This window comes from Pseudophryne corroboree, chromosome 6 (assembly GCF_028390025.1).
Source record: "Pseudophryne corroboree isolate aPseCor3 chromosome 6, aPseCor3.hap2, whole genome shotgun sequence".
In the NCBI taxonomy this organism is placed as follows: domain Eukaryota; kingdom Metazoa; phylum Chordata; class Amphibia; order Anura; family Myobatrachidae; genus Pseudophryne; species Pseudophryne corroboree.
The window spans coordinates 326504982-326520605 of record NC_086449.1 but is presented as its reverse complement, the minus strand read 5'-3'; the positions used below and the strand labels follow the sequence as shown (position 1 = coordinate 326520605).

General features: G+C 42.9%; 1 protein-coding gene across 1 annotated transcript in view; it reads right to left on the bottom strand.

Moving 5' to 3' along the window:
• Window positions 1-14183, bottom strand: part of LOC134932173 (uncharacterized) — a 138214-nt gene extending 124031 nt beyond the window's left edge. Inside the window, exons 1-4 of the mRNA XM_063926340.1 lie at window positions 14114-14183; window positions 12863-13014; window positions 10872-10952; window positions 9064-9192 (exon numbers count right to left, since the gene is read on the bottom strand). Coding sequence (XP_063782410.1) covers window positions 9064-9192; window positions 10872-10952; window positions 12863-13003 — 351 coding nt within the window. The 5' untranslated portion in view covers window positions 13004-13014; window positions 14114-14183. The remainder of the gene's footprint in view (window positions 1-9063; window positions 9193-10871; window positions 10953-12862; window positions 13015-14113) is intronic.
• Between the last annotated feature and the right edge of the window lie 1441 nt (window positions 14184-15624).

Below are 15624 nucleotides of genomic sequence, written 5' to 3'. Positions count from 1 at the left end.
GAGAAGAATGAGAAAGGGGAAAAAGAAATATCAAGGGAGAAGGGATGGGAAGTGGAGAAAAACAATAAAAGGGAGAAGGGAGTCGACAACTGCTTTCGATCTTCAAGGCTCAGGTGCCGCCTCAGTCCTCCTGGAACAGACACTCCAGTGATACAACCTCTACCGTCTGTTCCTTATCACGGGACTTCTCTGGGTCAGCAACCTTCTTGCAGTGGGATGAATGGACCCAAGTCTCTCTCTCAGCAACCTTCAATGCTGTGGTGCTAGTCAATAAGACCTGGTATGGTCCTTCCCATCTATCAATAAGACAACCTGAGCGTAGAAAATTTCGTATCATTACATAATCCCCAGGTTCAATGTCATGACAATTACTATCTGGTAAATCAGGAATCACCAACTTCAGATTATCATTTTGACTCCTCAACTGCTTACTCATGTTAATCAAGTACTTTACAGTTACTTCATTGTTACATTTCAAATCATCCTGAGGGTTAATCATGACATGCGGTTGTCGACCAAACAGAATTTCAAAAGGAGACAGATTAAGAGGGGACCTGGGAGTGGTTCTGATGCTATATAAAACAATGGGTAAAGCTTCTGGCCATGTCAATCCTGTCTCTGCCATTACTTTACTCAATTTATTTTTAATAGTGCTGTTCACTCTTTCGACCTTCGCACTCGCCTGTGGACGGTACGGAGTGTGCAGCTTACTATCAATTCCCATCAACTTACACATTCCTTGAAAGACATCACCTGCAAAATGGGTACCCCTATCACTTTCAATTATTCTAGGGATACCATATCTACATACAAATTCCTGCACAATTTTCTTAGCTGTAAACATGGCGGTATTTGTAGCTGCTGGAAAAGCTTCGACCCAATTCGAGAAAACATCTATACAAACAAGTACATACTTTAAGTTTCTACATGGGGGCAATTGGATGAAGTCAATTTGTATTACTTGGAAAGGGCCGCCGGCAGGTGGGATATGGGAGGGTTCTGTAGGTATTGCCTTTCCAATATTCTTTCTCAGACAGGTAAGGCATGACATTGCTCTTTTACCAGCATGAGAGGAGAATCCTGGGGCGCACCAGTATGCTCTTACCAATTTGCACATCCCCTCCTTGCCTAGATGAGTCAGCCCGTGAGCTGCTTCAGCCAGACATGGAAGGTATGCCCTGGGGGCCACTGGTTTACCATGTCCATCCGTCCAGAGCCCTGAGGGCTCCTGGCCATATCCCTTTGCCTTCCAGACTGCTCTCTCTTGAGTGGAACACAAATTCTGCATCTCACACAACTTCTGTGTGTTGATGGTATTAAATACCATCAACTGTGTGGTGTCTGTCCGTATGGGGGTAGCAGCTGCAAGCTTTGCAGCTTCGTCTGCTCGGCTGTTACCAAGGGATACTGGGTCTTGGCTATACGTATGTGCTTTACATTTGATAACAGCCACTCTGTCGGGTTCTTGTATCGCTGTTAGAAGCCTTTTTATATACGCTGCATGCGCTATCGGTGTGCCAGCTGCCGTCATGAAATTTCTGAGCCGCCATAGGGCTCCGAAATCATGGACTACCCCGAACGCGTATCTAGAATCGGTGTAGATATTGGCAGACTTACCCTTAGCCAATTCACATGCTCTGGTTAGGGCGACCAGTTCAGCAACCTGGGCTGAGTGAGGTGGGCCTAGCGGTTCCGCTTCTATGGTGTCTTGGTCATCTACGACTGCGTATCCAGTACACAAGTCTCCCGAGTCTGACTGTCTGTGACAACTACCGTCCGTGTAGAACGTGAGTTCTGCATCTTCTAGTGGATTGTCACTGATGTCAGGCCTTGCGGTAAAATTTTGGGTCAAATATTCCATACAATCATGTGCATCTTCCTTTGCATTAAATCCTCCTTCCCCATCACTCTCACCTCCCACCCTTTGTGCCTGTCCAGGCACACCTGGGAGAAATGTTGCAGGGTTTAATGCGCTGCATCTCCTTATGGTGATGTTTACTGGGGCCATTAATGCCAATTCCCATCTCGTAAACCTTGCTGATGAGACATGTCTGGTTTGGGCAGAATTTAATAAGGCAGATACTGCATGTGGTGTATGGATTGTGAGGTTGTGGCCTAGCACGACATCTTCGCTTTTCGTCACTAGCAATGCTATCGCCGCAACGCTACGCAAGCATGTGGGGAGGGACCGCGCTACCGTATCTAGCTGAGCGCTGTAGTATGCAACTGGCCTGCTGGCGTCACCGTGTTTTTGTGTTAGTACACCTGCTGCGCACCCAGCACTTTCTGTTCCGTATAGTTCAAAGGGTTTCCCATAGTCTGGCATACCTAGTGCAGGTGCCTGTGTTAGACACTGTTTGAGTCTCTCAAATGCCGTTTCAGATTCGTCTGTATGCGAAATCCGATCAGGTTTGTTTGAGGAGACCATTTCCTGCAGAGGTAGTGCCAATATGGAAAACCCTGGGATCCAATTACGGCAATACCCACACATTCCTAAAAACGTTCTGATCTGTTGCTGGGTTTGTGGTAGTGTCATGTCTCTAATGGCTTGGATTCTATCCGCGGTCAGGTGTCTCAGTCCTTGTGTTAGACAGTGTCCCAAGTATTTTACCTTAGCTTGGCATAATTGCAACTTGTCTTTGGAGACCTTGTGACCTGTGTCTGAAAGATGAAACAGGAGCTGTTTCGTATCTTTCAGGGATGCCTCCAATGAATCAGAACACAGTAGTAGATCATCCACATACTGTATCAACACTGATCCACTTTCCGGTTGGAAAGACTGTAAACAATCATGCAAAGCCTGAGAAAATATACTTGGACTATCTATGAAACCTTGGGGTAATCGAGTCCACGTGTATTGGACTCCTCTGTATGTGAATGCAAACAAATATTGACTGTCAGGGTGCAGAGGTACCGAAAAGAAAGCGGAGCAGAGGTCAATAACAGTGAAAAATTTGGCAGTGGGAGGAATTTGCATTAGGATGACAGCTGGATTAGGCACTACGGGGAACTGACTCTCGACTATTTTGTTAATCCCCCTTAGATCCTGCACTAGCCTGTAACCCCTCCCCCCACTCTTTTTAACAGGGAAGATGGGACTATTTGCTGTGCTGGACGTTCTTACTAGAATGCCCTGTTGTAGCAAGCGCTCTATTACGGGAAAAACTCCTAACTCCACCTCTGGCTTCAGAGGATACTGTGGGATTTTTGGAGCTATCCTACCATCTTTTACTTGCACTACTACTGGAGCTACGTTTGCCATTAATCCAGTGTCTTGTCCATCTTTTGTCCAAAGTGAATCTGGTATCTGAGATGTCATCTCTTCTACCTGGGATGGGTTCCTATTTGTCATAATGGAATGTGACATTAATTTTGATGGGGAGTCTAACATATCTCGTACTTCTTGAGCGTGATTCTCAGGTATGTCCAAGAATACACCTTCAGGAGTACAATAAATGACGCAACCCATTTTACATAGTAAGTCTCTTCCCAGGAGATTGGTCGGTGCCGATGCAGCCAGCAAAAAGGAATGCTTGGTGTGCAGAGGCCCTATTGTAATCTCGGCTGGTTTGCTAACAGGGTAGTGCTGGACTACTCCTGTTACTCCTATGGCTGGAACTGTCCTACCAGTGGTTCTCATGCCCACTGTCGAATTTATCACTGACTTGGCCGCCCCTGTGTCTACAAGAAAGTTTAAAGTTTTACCAGCCACATTGATTGCAATCTCTGGTTCGCTTCCAAGACTGGCAATCAATTTAACTGGTTGCAGATTACAGGTATGGCCACACCCCTATTGGGTATGCTGACCGCCCTGAATCCCATTGGCAGCAACTACTTGTGCGGGGGTTAGCTGGGAACTACCAGAGGCATGCCAATCTCTGTTTGGGGGATATCTTTTTGTTTCCCCTGTATGTGGCTCAAAACTCCGCCTCTGTGGACCCTGCTCCCAATGTCGTGTGTGGTGTTGTTGTCTAGGGGGTTGAAAAGATCTTTGTACATTTCTTACTCTACAGTCTCGTGCAAAATGTCCTGGTTTGTAACAAGAAAAACATGTTATCATACTTGCCTTATCCACAGGATTCGGTGGTACATACGCAGGCTGCCTTGTGGTCAGCGCCTGTATACTTACGGACATCAACTTATCACTTTGCGACTCCCTGTGCCTAGTGATGTTTTTGTCGTGATCAACAGCAGCCTCTCTCAAAGTGGACACTGACAGACCTCGCCAGCATGGCTGCGTGGTCTGTACCCTAGCCTTTAATGTTTCTTTCAAACCATCCATCAGTACAGATACTGCTACTTCTCGATGGTTTGGGTTGGTCTTTATGTCTTCTATACCAGTGTATTTTGCCATTTCTGATAATGCCCGGTGGAAATATTCTGCTGCCGTTTCAGACTCCTTTTGTTTAATGGAGAATAGTTTATTCCATTTAGCAACGGCTGGGAAATATTCTTTTAGCTGCAAATTTATCCTTTTTACATTATCCTGGTCGTACACATCTGTAAGTGGTACATCTTTATCTAATAGACAATCAGCTAAGAATTTAACTGAGTCGACACTGGGAGGTAAGCAAGCTCTTAACACTATCTGCCAATCCTTATTATTGGGCTCTAAAGTGTTTCCTAAATCCCTGATGTATTTTTGGCTTGCCACTAAATCCTTTCTGGGGTCTGGGAATTCAGACACTATGGTCCTTAATTCCATTCTAGTTAACGGGCAATACATGGCAATGTTCCTGACGGGTGTGACTCCTGATGCATCTGTTTTCCCATTGGGAACTACTATCACCTTTACAGGAGCAATTCTAACAACTTCATTCTGTGTAGATTCTACAACTTGTGGTACAATTGTTTCAGTGTAATGCATGGTGCCGTACTTACCCGCTGACACGACCTCACCTATCCCTCCGCTAGGGGCCTTCACTAATCTCGTGGGTGGTGCTGTGCCTACTGTGGTCTCTGCTATGGTGGCCGCTAGAGAGAGCGCTGAAATCGTTGCCGAATCGTCTTCTTGTTCACACTCCTGAGGAAGGTTCAAAACAGGGTACAACTTGCACGGGTTAATACTTGCATGAGTTATTTGGTTAACATCATTAACATTTACATTGTTACTAAGAGTTTGTGTTTTACAACCCAGTGCGTTTCTCTCCGCAATCAACTTCTCTCCTGCAATATATGGTGGAGGAGGAGCTGTGGCAATCAACTTCCTGACTGCCCCAGATCCTGCCGCCAGAGCCAAACCTCTCTGTATCTCACCTTCCTGGTGCCATAACTGTAAGTAATCATGATGCTGAATTCGTCTCTTTGATGATTTTACGAGACATATCCTCCTCCTTAAATTTTGTAACACTTCCGGACTGAAGCTACCTATTCTTGGGAACTTGTCCCTGTCTTGTACAGTCATTCTCTCCCATTCATCACATAAAGATTCGGTGTGAATTCCATATTTTTCACACATTACATATCGTGCCGACCCAACTGGTCGGTTCACAGAATCAACCTGAACCAGGGTTGATCGCCCCCTACCTGAGCAACTGGCCCCCATCGTCTGTAGGTGTTGCTTAGTCCTCCTTGGATTTTCTGTATCAAGGTTTTCAGCAAGCCTTTACAGACAACCAAATTACTCCGCAGTAGGCCGGCGGTGGCGGTTTACCGAGTACCCCACTCACTCGCCCACCTCGACCAATACGACCTGATCACACCGACGTGGTGCTGGCGTACTCGATACAGGGCCCCTATGGAACCTTCAGTTTACTGGAACATATGAGGGATACCCGCAGGACACTTACTCTTTCCAGTAAACGTTGGGGTTGTTAGATAGTTCCTGAGTGACCAGCGAACTTCCCTTCCAAAAATAAAAAATTACACAAATCACGTCAGAATGTACAAATAGCGTTTATGACCTTCGTACACAAATAGTACCGGTCAGGTTTACTAATGCACACAATTACGTGCGGTACAATCGTTCAGCACATAAGCAACTAATCTTATGTGCGGAGCGACCAGTGGAATCGAAAATTTCGGCTGCGAATTCCTTCAGCCAGAGCTTAATGGCCTATATGGGTTCTGCACCAACACCCCAGGCGTTGTGCCACTGGACTTTTATAGCGGACCTTTTTACCTTATGACCTCCTGGTCTTGTTCCTTATGACCTCCTGGTCTTGTTACCTTATGACCTCCTGGTCTTGTTACCTTATGGTCCGCTATACTCTAATGCTCAAATATTATTTAACCAGAGATGCCTCCCTGGCCACCGTATATGTCACTTATACGTATGTTCCTTAACGAGTACCCGACTTTCCTTTTGGTTCCACCTTAAAGTTATATAAACTTTTGTATACAAAACACACTCACTCAACACATGTACACTTTTGTTTCTATATCTATTTCTGCGCAGAAATTGTCTTCAGGCCAAGAGTGTTACCAATTAGGAGCAGGATCTGTTAAACTAAATTTCAGATTTTCCAAAAATAGATTTGCGTTATTTACCGCGTCGCGTTATCTACCGCTGTGCGTTACTTATCGCCTTTGCGCCACTTATCGCTTTTGCGCTACTTATCGCTTTTGCGCTAATTCAACTTTATCACAACTTGAGCTACGTGGGCGTAACCAGACGCTACGTTGCGTAATGTACGCTGCGTGCGTCCTGCCTTTCGGATTGCGTACACTAGTCTTTGTTAGCGACACGTGTACGCAATGCAAAGGATCCACCGTAACACAATATATATTTTATCAATGTAGATGATCCCTGATCATCTACCGCAATCCACACTGCACACTGGCTGCCTCGTCTCTCGGACAAGCCGTGTGTTGTTCTATTCTTTAACTATTACCTCTATTTATTAAATAACAGCAAATCTCCTTTTAGCCCTTTCTATCAACTATAAAATTTGGCAAACAGGAATAGTGATATACGAAAAATGAAACAGAAATGCAGATATATGCGTGCGTACGCAAGACAAAAGACAAATAAACAGTTTTAAAAAGACACAAGCGTTTTGTTCTTACTTCCGGTTACCGGATTCCTTCAGCACTCTTTACCTAAGTGAAGCAGACGCTTATCCCGTCAGCAACTGCGAGACAACCTCCCACCCTTTTGCTGGGGGATAATGTCTGCTGATCTACCTAGTGCAGATGTGAAAAGGATCGGACGAGTCCCCAATTGACAATGCTAAATTCCTATGTCGTATAAACAACCCTTATGAAGCTAAGAACACTGTACGCTGTTTACTTAAGAAATACCGTAATGGTACGCTATTTGCGTAACGATCGCTCAGCCGTAGGCGAGACGCTCAAGCGTCACGTTCGCTCACGGCCCAGCGATCACAGGACACGTTATTGGTTATGTCTAGGGGAAAGATTCGCTATGGCGTAGCATACACTCGAGACCACGAGGAGGTCACCAGCGATGCAGACGCTCACAACACTATACCTTGATATTAAACCTTATACCGACGAAACACACAGAATACCTTTAATGTGAGTACAGGGTGTAAATGCAACTTTGTGTAGCCTGACTACCTACAAAGCTGTTTGAGCGTCACCGACGCTCAAGTGAACACTTAACACTATAGTAAATACACAGATACTGTTTTAGGGTTCCAAAGCCTATTATCTGTATTATATCTAGTATACTTGTAAAAGAGTAACACAGTACAAATGATACACTACAATATAACAAAGACTTCCTAACCAAACACCTAACTAAGGGATAAACTACAATACTATCCTGGCCTAACACAATACAATACAATACTATAAAGTTTAGTCTAGGGGAGTTACGAGAGAGAAGAGAAAATAGAGAGAGAGAAATAGACTCAGAGGGAGAGAGAGGAATTGGCTCACAGAAAGACAATGATTACGGAGAGAACTTACGCACAAAGGGTATGATCGCCTGCGCCTCGATATCCAGCTCCCGATTATCAGCAGATAACCGTTGATGAGAGAGTGAGAGCTGGATGTGGTCGGCCTGCCTATTTATGCCCCACACACAATGCAATCTCCTGGTCCTACAATCCTTCAGTTTATTGGACACAGGAATTCGGCCCTGTACTGTAACCAAAGGTCATAGGTTGATTCATACAGGTGGGCTGTGCTGAGTTTAAACGGCTCAGGTGGGTGGGAAACTGGGTTTCCCGCCACATACCTGAGTATGGGTAAATAATAGAAATGGACATAAACTTCTTATGTTCATAACTATTCGCACGAGCGATTAATACGCTCCAAACCAACACCGGAATATTGCTAATTAAATACTCTTCCGATGGGTACCAAATACTGCTGTATGACTCCTGTTAGACCCTTCGTACAATACAAAGAGGGATTCCTCCGCTCAGGGACATTCTATCTAAACCAAACTTACAGAAACTATTGAGGGGAACATGATCTATAAACGACATTAATTGTGAACTTTTGTAACGAATGAGTCGCACGCTACGATCACATAAACTCTACCGTAAATGCGCATACTGCGCGTGCGAGTGCACGCTATTGCGGGTATGCGCTTCCACGGGAGAGCGTACGCATGCGCAGCACGGACCAGTGTGCGGTGCAAATATGGCAGTGTGCATTGAGACATTTTTCTGACTTCGACAAGGGTGACAGGGAGAGTCATTGGGGACCCTGCTCTCTGTATTGGACCATTCATCCAACATTGCTCAAAATGGTCTTTAGGGGGAAGCCAGGGGATAACTCATTGCAGGTCTGGGCAGCAGCAGGTCCTTAATCCTCAGGGGCCCGGTGCAATGCACCTGCTGCACCAATGGTAGTTCCACCTCTGTGCAGATACACTCAGCTGTGCATGCAGATGTAATGTCACATGCACAGTGTACATGCAAACAATGATTTTGTTAACAATTTCATTTCATCTGAATAATCACAAGATCAATGCAATGAGAATCAAAACAAATTTAATTTGCTTTTTGCGATTCTCCACAAATTCAAAAGAATACAAATGCAAAGAAAAAAGGCATGCACTAAATAAAGCTGCCTATGATATCACTGCAGAATCCTCAATCATATATAATAACACAATACAAAGGTGTGTCCATGTCTCCGACAGACCTCTTGTAGTTGTGTCAGTAGATGTCTCCTTTGTCCGCAGGTCTCCTGATATCCCACAATAAAGACAGTTAGCTTCTGCTGGTATCTCCTCTTCTGATCCTGGTCATGTAGGACATTCTCCAACTCATCCTATACACAAGAAGCAGCTGTATAACAATAATGTATCTACATTGCTTCTCAGTTTGGGGCAAATGTACAGTTACAGCCTTGAAAAGTGATAATGTAAAGACAGATAAAGTACCAGCCAGTCAGCTCCTGCCATGTTATAGGCTGTGTTTGAAAAATGACTGTTAGGAGCTGATTGGTTGGTACATTATCTCCGTCCACTTTATCACTCCCCAAGGCTTAGTATATCTGCCTCCTTCCTGAGGCATCAAGTGACCTCATCTATAATATAAGAATGTAAGGTAGGATGGAGTACTTTCTAACCAACCTAAAGGAAAAATTTACATAGTAAGGTTATTATGGCAAGGATCTTTTGATGGAGATCTATGTGTATTTGTGATATTATGTCAATAATGATCTGCGTTTCAAAATCAAACTACAATTTCTGTATATTGGAACAACTTGTTGCATTCTTCAGAAGTACTGTAACACAACCACGATGCAGCATGCTGTAACATTATCGGATGATTGCACAACCATCTCATAGATACAAGTGTAACTATTCCATTGGAAACAACTGTTTACAGAACGTGCAACTGATCTTGCTGGATGACAAGTGTAGCTTTCATCATTACTATCTGAATGGTTAATTGCATCAACATTGCTTCCATTGTTAGAATTTAATGAACAACTCAGAGTCACCAGCTTTAAGGCCACTAACATTGTTTTAAAGGGGATATGTACAGGGAAATATACGTGGGTCGACCAGTGCTATAGATGGCTACTGCAATGATCAATATATAAAACAACCTAAACATTCTTATTATATGGCTGTCTATCTATCTATCTATCTATCTATCTATCTATCTACCTAGTGATATTGTCATCTTCAAGATGAAGTAGCCATCTATTTTATTTATCAGGATGGCAGACAAATTTCACATAAAAGACCTGATCCAACTCTTACAGGCCAGTTTGTCCGTCTGCGTATGCCCCACCCAAGGGATACCATAGGTGCAGGCAGTGCAGCTGCTATGGGACCCAGTGCTGACAGGGGCCCACTTCTCTGTCCCAGTTATATACATTTTTCACCACTGAGTAGTACATAGGGACCCTTACAAACGTTTGCCTTGTGGCCAACAATATATCTAGTTATGTCCCTGGATCTATTCATTGTAACATGGTATAAAATGAACTGGAGGGCATTCTAATGCTGCAGACAGGTGTCTCTCTAGACGCATTGGGACAGGGGCCCCTACAAAATGTTGCCACAGAGTTCTGGCTATGCCCCTGGCTCCACCTACAGGAACCAGTATGTTATTAAAGGCTAAACTTCACCCCAGCTTTATCCTAATTAGCTAAAAAGACCAGATGCTCTGTTTGGCTTGTTTTTACGCTGCTAACATCATTGAGAGCTGAATTCTTTCTAAAGGCACGTGGAAAATCTCAAGGTCTTCAAACTCGTGCCATATTAATATAGTATTTTAATGTTGCAAGAAACTAATGCTTAAGACCTTTAGTGCTGCCTCTTTCTTCCGTGTGTGAAATGTTGCATTTGTGTATGTATGACTGACTGTATGTATGTATAGAAACATTAGCGACCTGGGATCAATGCTAAATGTTAGTAGTTTTTGGTTATTCAGGCAGGATACATATGTGGGTAGAGTAATATATTATTAGTATTGCTGCTATCCACTGCTTACCATATCTTCCAATATCTCCATGTCAGGACTTTGTTTGCTGCTCAAGACACTGTTGTGTGTTCGTTCAAAGGTCTGAATCATCTGAAATAAAACACTGTTTAAATTTCTCTTCAAATATGGTGAACAACAACCATTAACATTCCTGTCTGAAGTTTTTTTATATTTTTAGATGTCTATTGTATTGAAGTGAACAAAATGAGTAGTTATGTAGGAATTCAATTGCTTTTTACACGTCCTCTCGCCCCTGATCTCCTGTCTAAAGTGACAGGAGATTACAGGGCACTATTCAATTATTTTTTTCATGCTGATTGCACCCAAACAATCCAGATTTAGCTTGTAAAATCTTTAAGGTATAATTGAAACAGGCTGCGCTATAGAGCCAATATTATATAAAAAACTATATAATTGCCGGTGGATCCATTCAGACACATTTATTTTTCACATGTATCTCAATACACACTAATACATATAATAAATATAAAAAGAAAACAGACATACCAGTAATGGATACAAATATCCTTTTTCAATTATACCTTAAAGATTTTATTGAGACTTGTGCAGACAGGTCTTTTGGGGCTGCTGCAATTGAGCCAATATTATAGTACAATTCTATACCATTATTCAATTGCGCCATAGGTATTTGTTTTGCGTTTAGCTTGTAAAATGGCTAATCCTGACCAAAGTGATGGGTGCGATGTGAAAAGTGCAGTTTGGGCGACCAAACGGGACACTTTGCACGTTCAAGCTCTCCACCTCCGGGAACTGCAAGCTGAAATGTGTCTCTCTGCAACTATTCACGCCTGAACGGAGTAACAGCTGAATTGCTCCATTGGGCACCATCTAGTGGTGGCTGTGGGGAAAAACAAATGAATTCTCTTTTGTGAGTCACCGTAACTGGATGGACATAACTCACTGCAGAGAATAGAGTAAGACTGAAAGCTGCTATGTGCCAAACTATGGGCCTAATTCAGACCTAATTGCAACAGCAAAATTTTTCTCTAATTGACAAAACCATGTGCACTGCAGGTGGGGCAGATATAACATGTACAGAGAGAGTTAAATTTGGGTGGGTGTGTTCAAACTGAAATTTAAGTAGCAGTGTAAAAATAAAGTAGCCAGTATTTACCCTGCACAGAAACAATATAACCCACCCAAATCTAACTCTCTCTGCACTTTATATCTGCCCCACCTGCAGTGCACATGGTTTTGCCCATTTGAGAAATATTTTGCTTTTGCGATCAGGTTTGAATTAGGTCCTATATGTAACTGCCTTAATTTGGATGGAAAGCAAAAACCAGTTAGCAACTAGATCTAAACTAAGGGAGTGATTCAGACCTGGATGTAATAGGAGCAAGGGTCGCTAATTACCGATGTTTATTAGACTGCAGAAACGCATTACACAAGTGCCGTGATACTACTGCGATTGCACGTAGTGTGGGGGACGCCACAGCCTGATTGACAGGCTGCTGCCATTTGAGGTAGAGACGGGGACTGATGCACAAAATGTAGGCGGCCATTCTGAGTAACTCTGGTTACTCAGATGGCCGATTGCCACGATGGTGATTGGATGCAGCAACAGACCACAAAAGCCTACAGTGGGCTTCTATTTACACAAGATCCCACCTACAGCTTTTACTTATTTTAGCATTGCCGTTACTTACAAAGACGCAGCAGATGTGCTTTTAGCAACCATCTCTGAATCAGCCCCTGATTCACTGGAAGGCTTACTCTCACATCATGAGCCTGGTCTTGAACAACTTTTCTTAAATTAGCCACACCTGGATAACTTGATTACAGAGGTTTATATACTCAAATTTCTGTATTTATTTATCTGGACTGTTTATCTTGCACTACCAGGGTTCACTGAATCATCGGTGAGCTTGTCCATACCAACAGCTATAGGGAACCCTCTCCTAATATCTTGCTCTATGTTAACTGACATACTTACTGTATTCCTGCATGCATTGATCATTGATTGGTTGAAATCTCACCCTATCCACCCGCTGCTTTATCCTATTCACTTCCTCTGTGATCTGGTTGGCTCTCCGGGCTATTCTGGATACATTATTAGCTGCTATAACCGCTATTGCAGGATCATCAGTCCCCTCCATCCAGTCAAGTCTGGAATCCATTTTGAAATGACCTGTCAGTGAAAAACAATTTCATCTTTCCTTATGCTCTGATATGGAGTAGCACTGCATTCCAGCTAAACATATTCAAGCATGAAAGGGCCCAATATCTATGTTTCACTCTGCTTTATGGAACCCACGCAACAATGCTTTTTTTTCTCTGCAAGAACTATTGACAAACCATCCTATGGCAAATGTTGCAAATCCCAAACTATTTACAGCAGTTTACTTATCAGCAAAAATACTAATTCATATACCCTTTGGTAAAAACCCCAAAAACATATTTATTGATAAAACCAAACAGAAATATGACTGATGAAGCGTTGGATGTAAATAGGTGTATGATGCGTCACAACTGTGTGCAGAGGAAAGATGTGTATTTGCTGTGATCCAGAGCTGTATGCATTGTGCTCTGTGTATCTTAAGGTGCATACACACTGAGCGTTTTTAGCCAGCGTGTATGCACAGCGATGATGTGAACATTTTTACCTGGCCCAGCTATGTTCACAGGGGTGAATCACTTTCCACAGTTGGAGTCTCTGGAAAGTGGTTAACTCGGCTGTTCAAACAGCCCGACGGCTGGCGATGATGCGGGAGCGCGCATCAGCGCTAACCGCTCATAGCCGGGCCGTAGACACTGGCCGAGTTTGATCTCAAAGTAGCTCAAAACGCCAAAAGTGAGCTAGTTTGAGCTCAAAATTGGCTAGTGTGTATTGGCCTTTAGTTTGCTATGAGTGCTGTACAGATGCCCTGACTGCACTTTGCCTATGTTACATTGCATGTTATATTACAGCTGTTATGCCCCTTCTGTTGAAAATGTAGATGTGATTGAAATATGTATGGCGTTGTATCACCCATACTTGCGTACACCAGTTCTGCAGCATGCGCAGTGCAAACACACTTAACACTACGCAGACAGACGTACATTCAACTCAGTGACCGTCTTATTGTGGGTTTCCTTACATACATTCCTTTAGCAGGATGCTTACTTGATAGACATGCAATTATCTGGCAAGCTCATGACTTGTGCATGACACCATGCTCCTTTAGCATCTTGTTGTGTCCAGAGACTAGACATACTATACAGCAATTAAAGTCTTCTGTGACACTTACCTGCGGCTGTGTATCTATGGATAGTGCGGTGCTGTTTCCTGCTCGTTACTATAAACAGGTTTGCTGTAACCTTGCTGCTCTGTAAACTAGCAGTCTTAATACAGAACACGCCCTAAATACATGACAGAAGGCAGGTCGTCCGATCACTCGGTCTCAGGGTGGGGAGTGATATTTAGATGATTATAACAATAAGATAAGATTAATTATAGTACTATACCCAAGTGTTTCCTGAAAGCATTACATACTTCATAAAATACACTGAATACTAAGTAGTGCTGTCCAATGCCTGCAAAGACTGTACACATTAAAATGCAGCTTAAATGAAAATGTTTATCAACACATCTGTCTGCGCATGTCTCCATATACACAATCAGATGAAAGCTCCACAGCAGCAATATCTTTTAAATTTTATTTTAATGAGTTTACTTTTGTAGCTACTAATTTGTAAGCCATATTGATGGTGTAATGGTTAGCATTACTGCCTCACAGCATGGCCCTAACTGTGTGGAGTTTGTATATTCTCCCTGTACTTGCGTGGGTTTCCTCCGGGTACTCCGGTTTCCTCCCACAATCCAAAAATATACTGGTAGGTCAATTGGCTCCCAACATAATTAACCCTAGCGTGAATATGTCGGTGTGTACTTGTGATAGGGAATATAGATTGTAAGCTCCACTGGGGCAGGGACTGATATGAATGGCCAAATATTCTATGTAAAGTGCTGCGGAATATGTGTGCGCCAGGGATGTGCAGTGAGCTAAATAGCTCAGGATGCACTGGCTAGTACCAGAGCCAGATTTACATGCAATATATGAGCCAAAACGTACATCTGGGCATTATACACAGGTGCAGCAGTATAAACTTCTGGAAATTTGATGAGTTTTGATTAGAGATGTGCGGAAAAGTTAGCCAGGTGAGGCACTGCCTCACCTGCCATAGACTTTTTACTCCAGAGTTTTGGCTATAAAAATTATTAGAATAATACAAAGAAGATATTTTAAACATATTGTTTATATTTTTCATATACTTTATATAGTCATAACTCTGACACAAACGTTCGTATAATAGGAAAGGCTCTGCCTCACCTGCCTCACCCCACCGCATGTCACTGGTGTGCGCTATATAAATAACTGGTAATAAATAAATAATAATATTGAACTAATCAATGTGGGTACCAGGGGCAGATTTAGGGCTTAGTGTGCCCCTAGCCACAAGAGTATTGCCCCCCCCCCCCCCTGCCATCCTGTATTATTATTTTAATTGTAGGAATATAAGCCCTCCTTTTGGCGATTGGTAGTTTAGCATACTATAACCTAATAATAAAACAAGCAATGAGCTAGAACATTTCATTTATTTTTTGATGATGTATACATATTTATTTACTAAGTAGGACAGCTTACAGGGCAGTCTGCAAATGTCCCACCCATTCAAACTCAAATGAAGATGGTCTACAGTATATTAAAGTGGAAACATTTTGTAGTTACTGGTAATTTCAGACTGACAGTAATAAAAC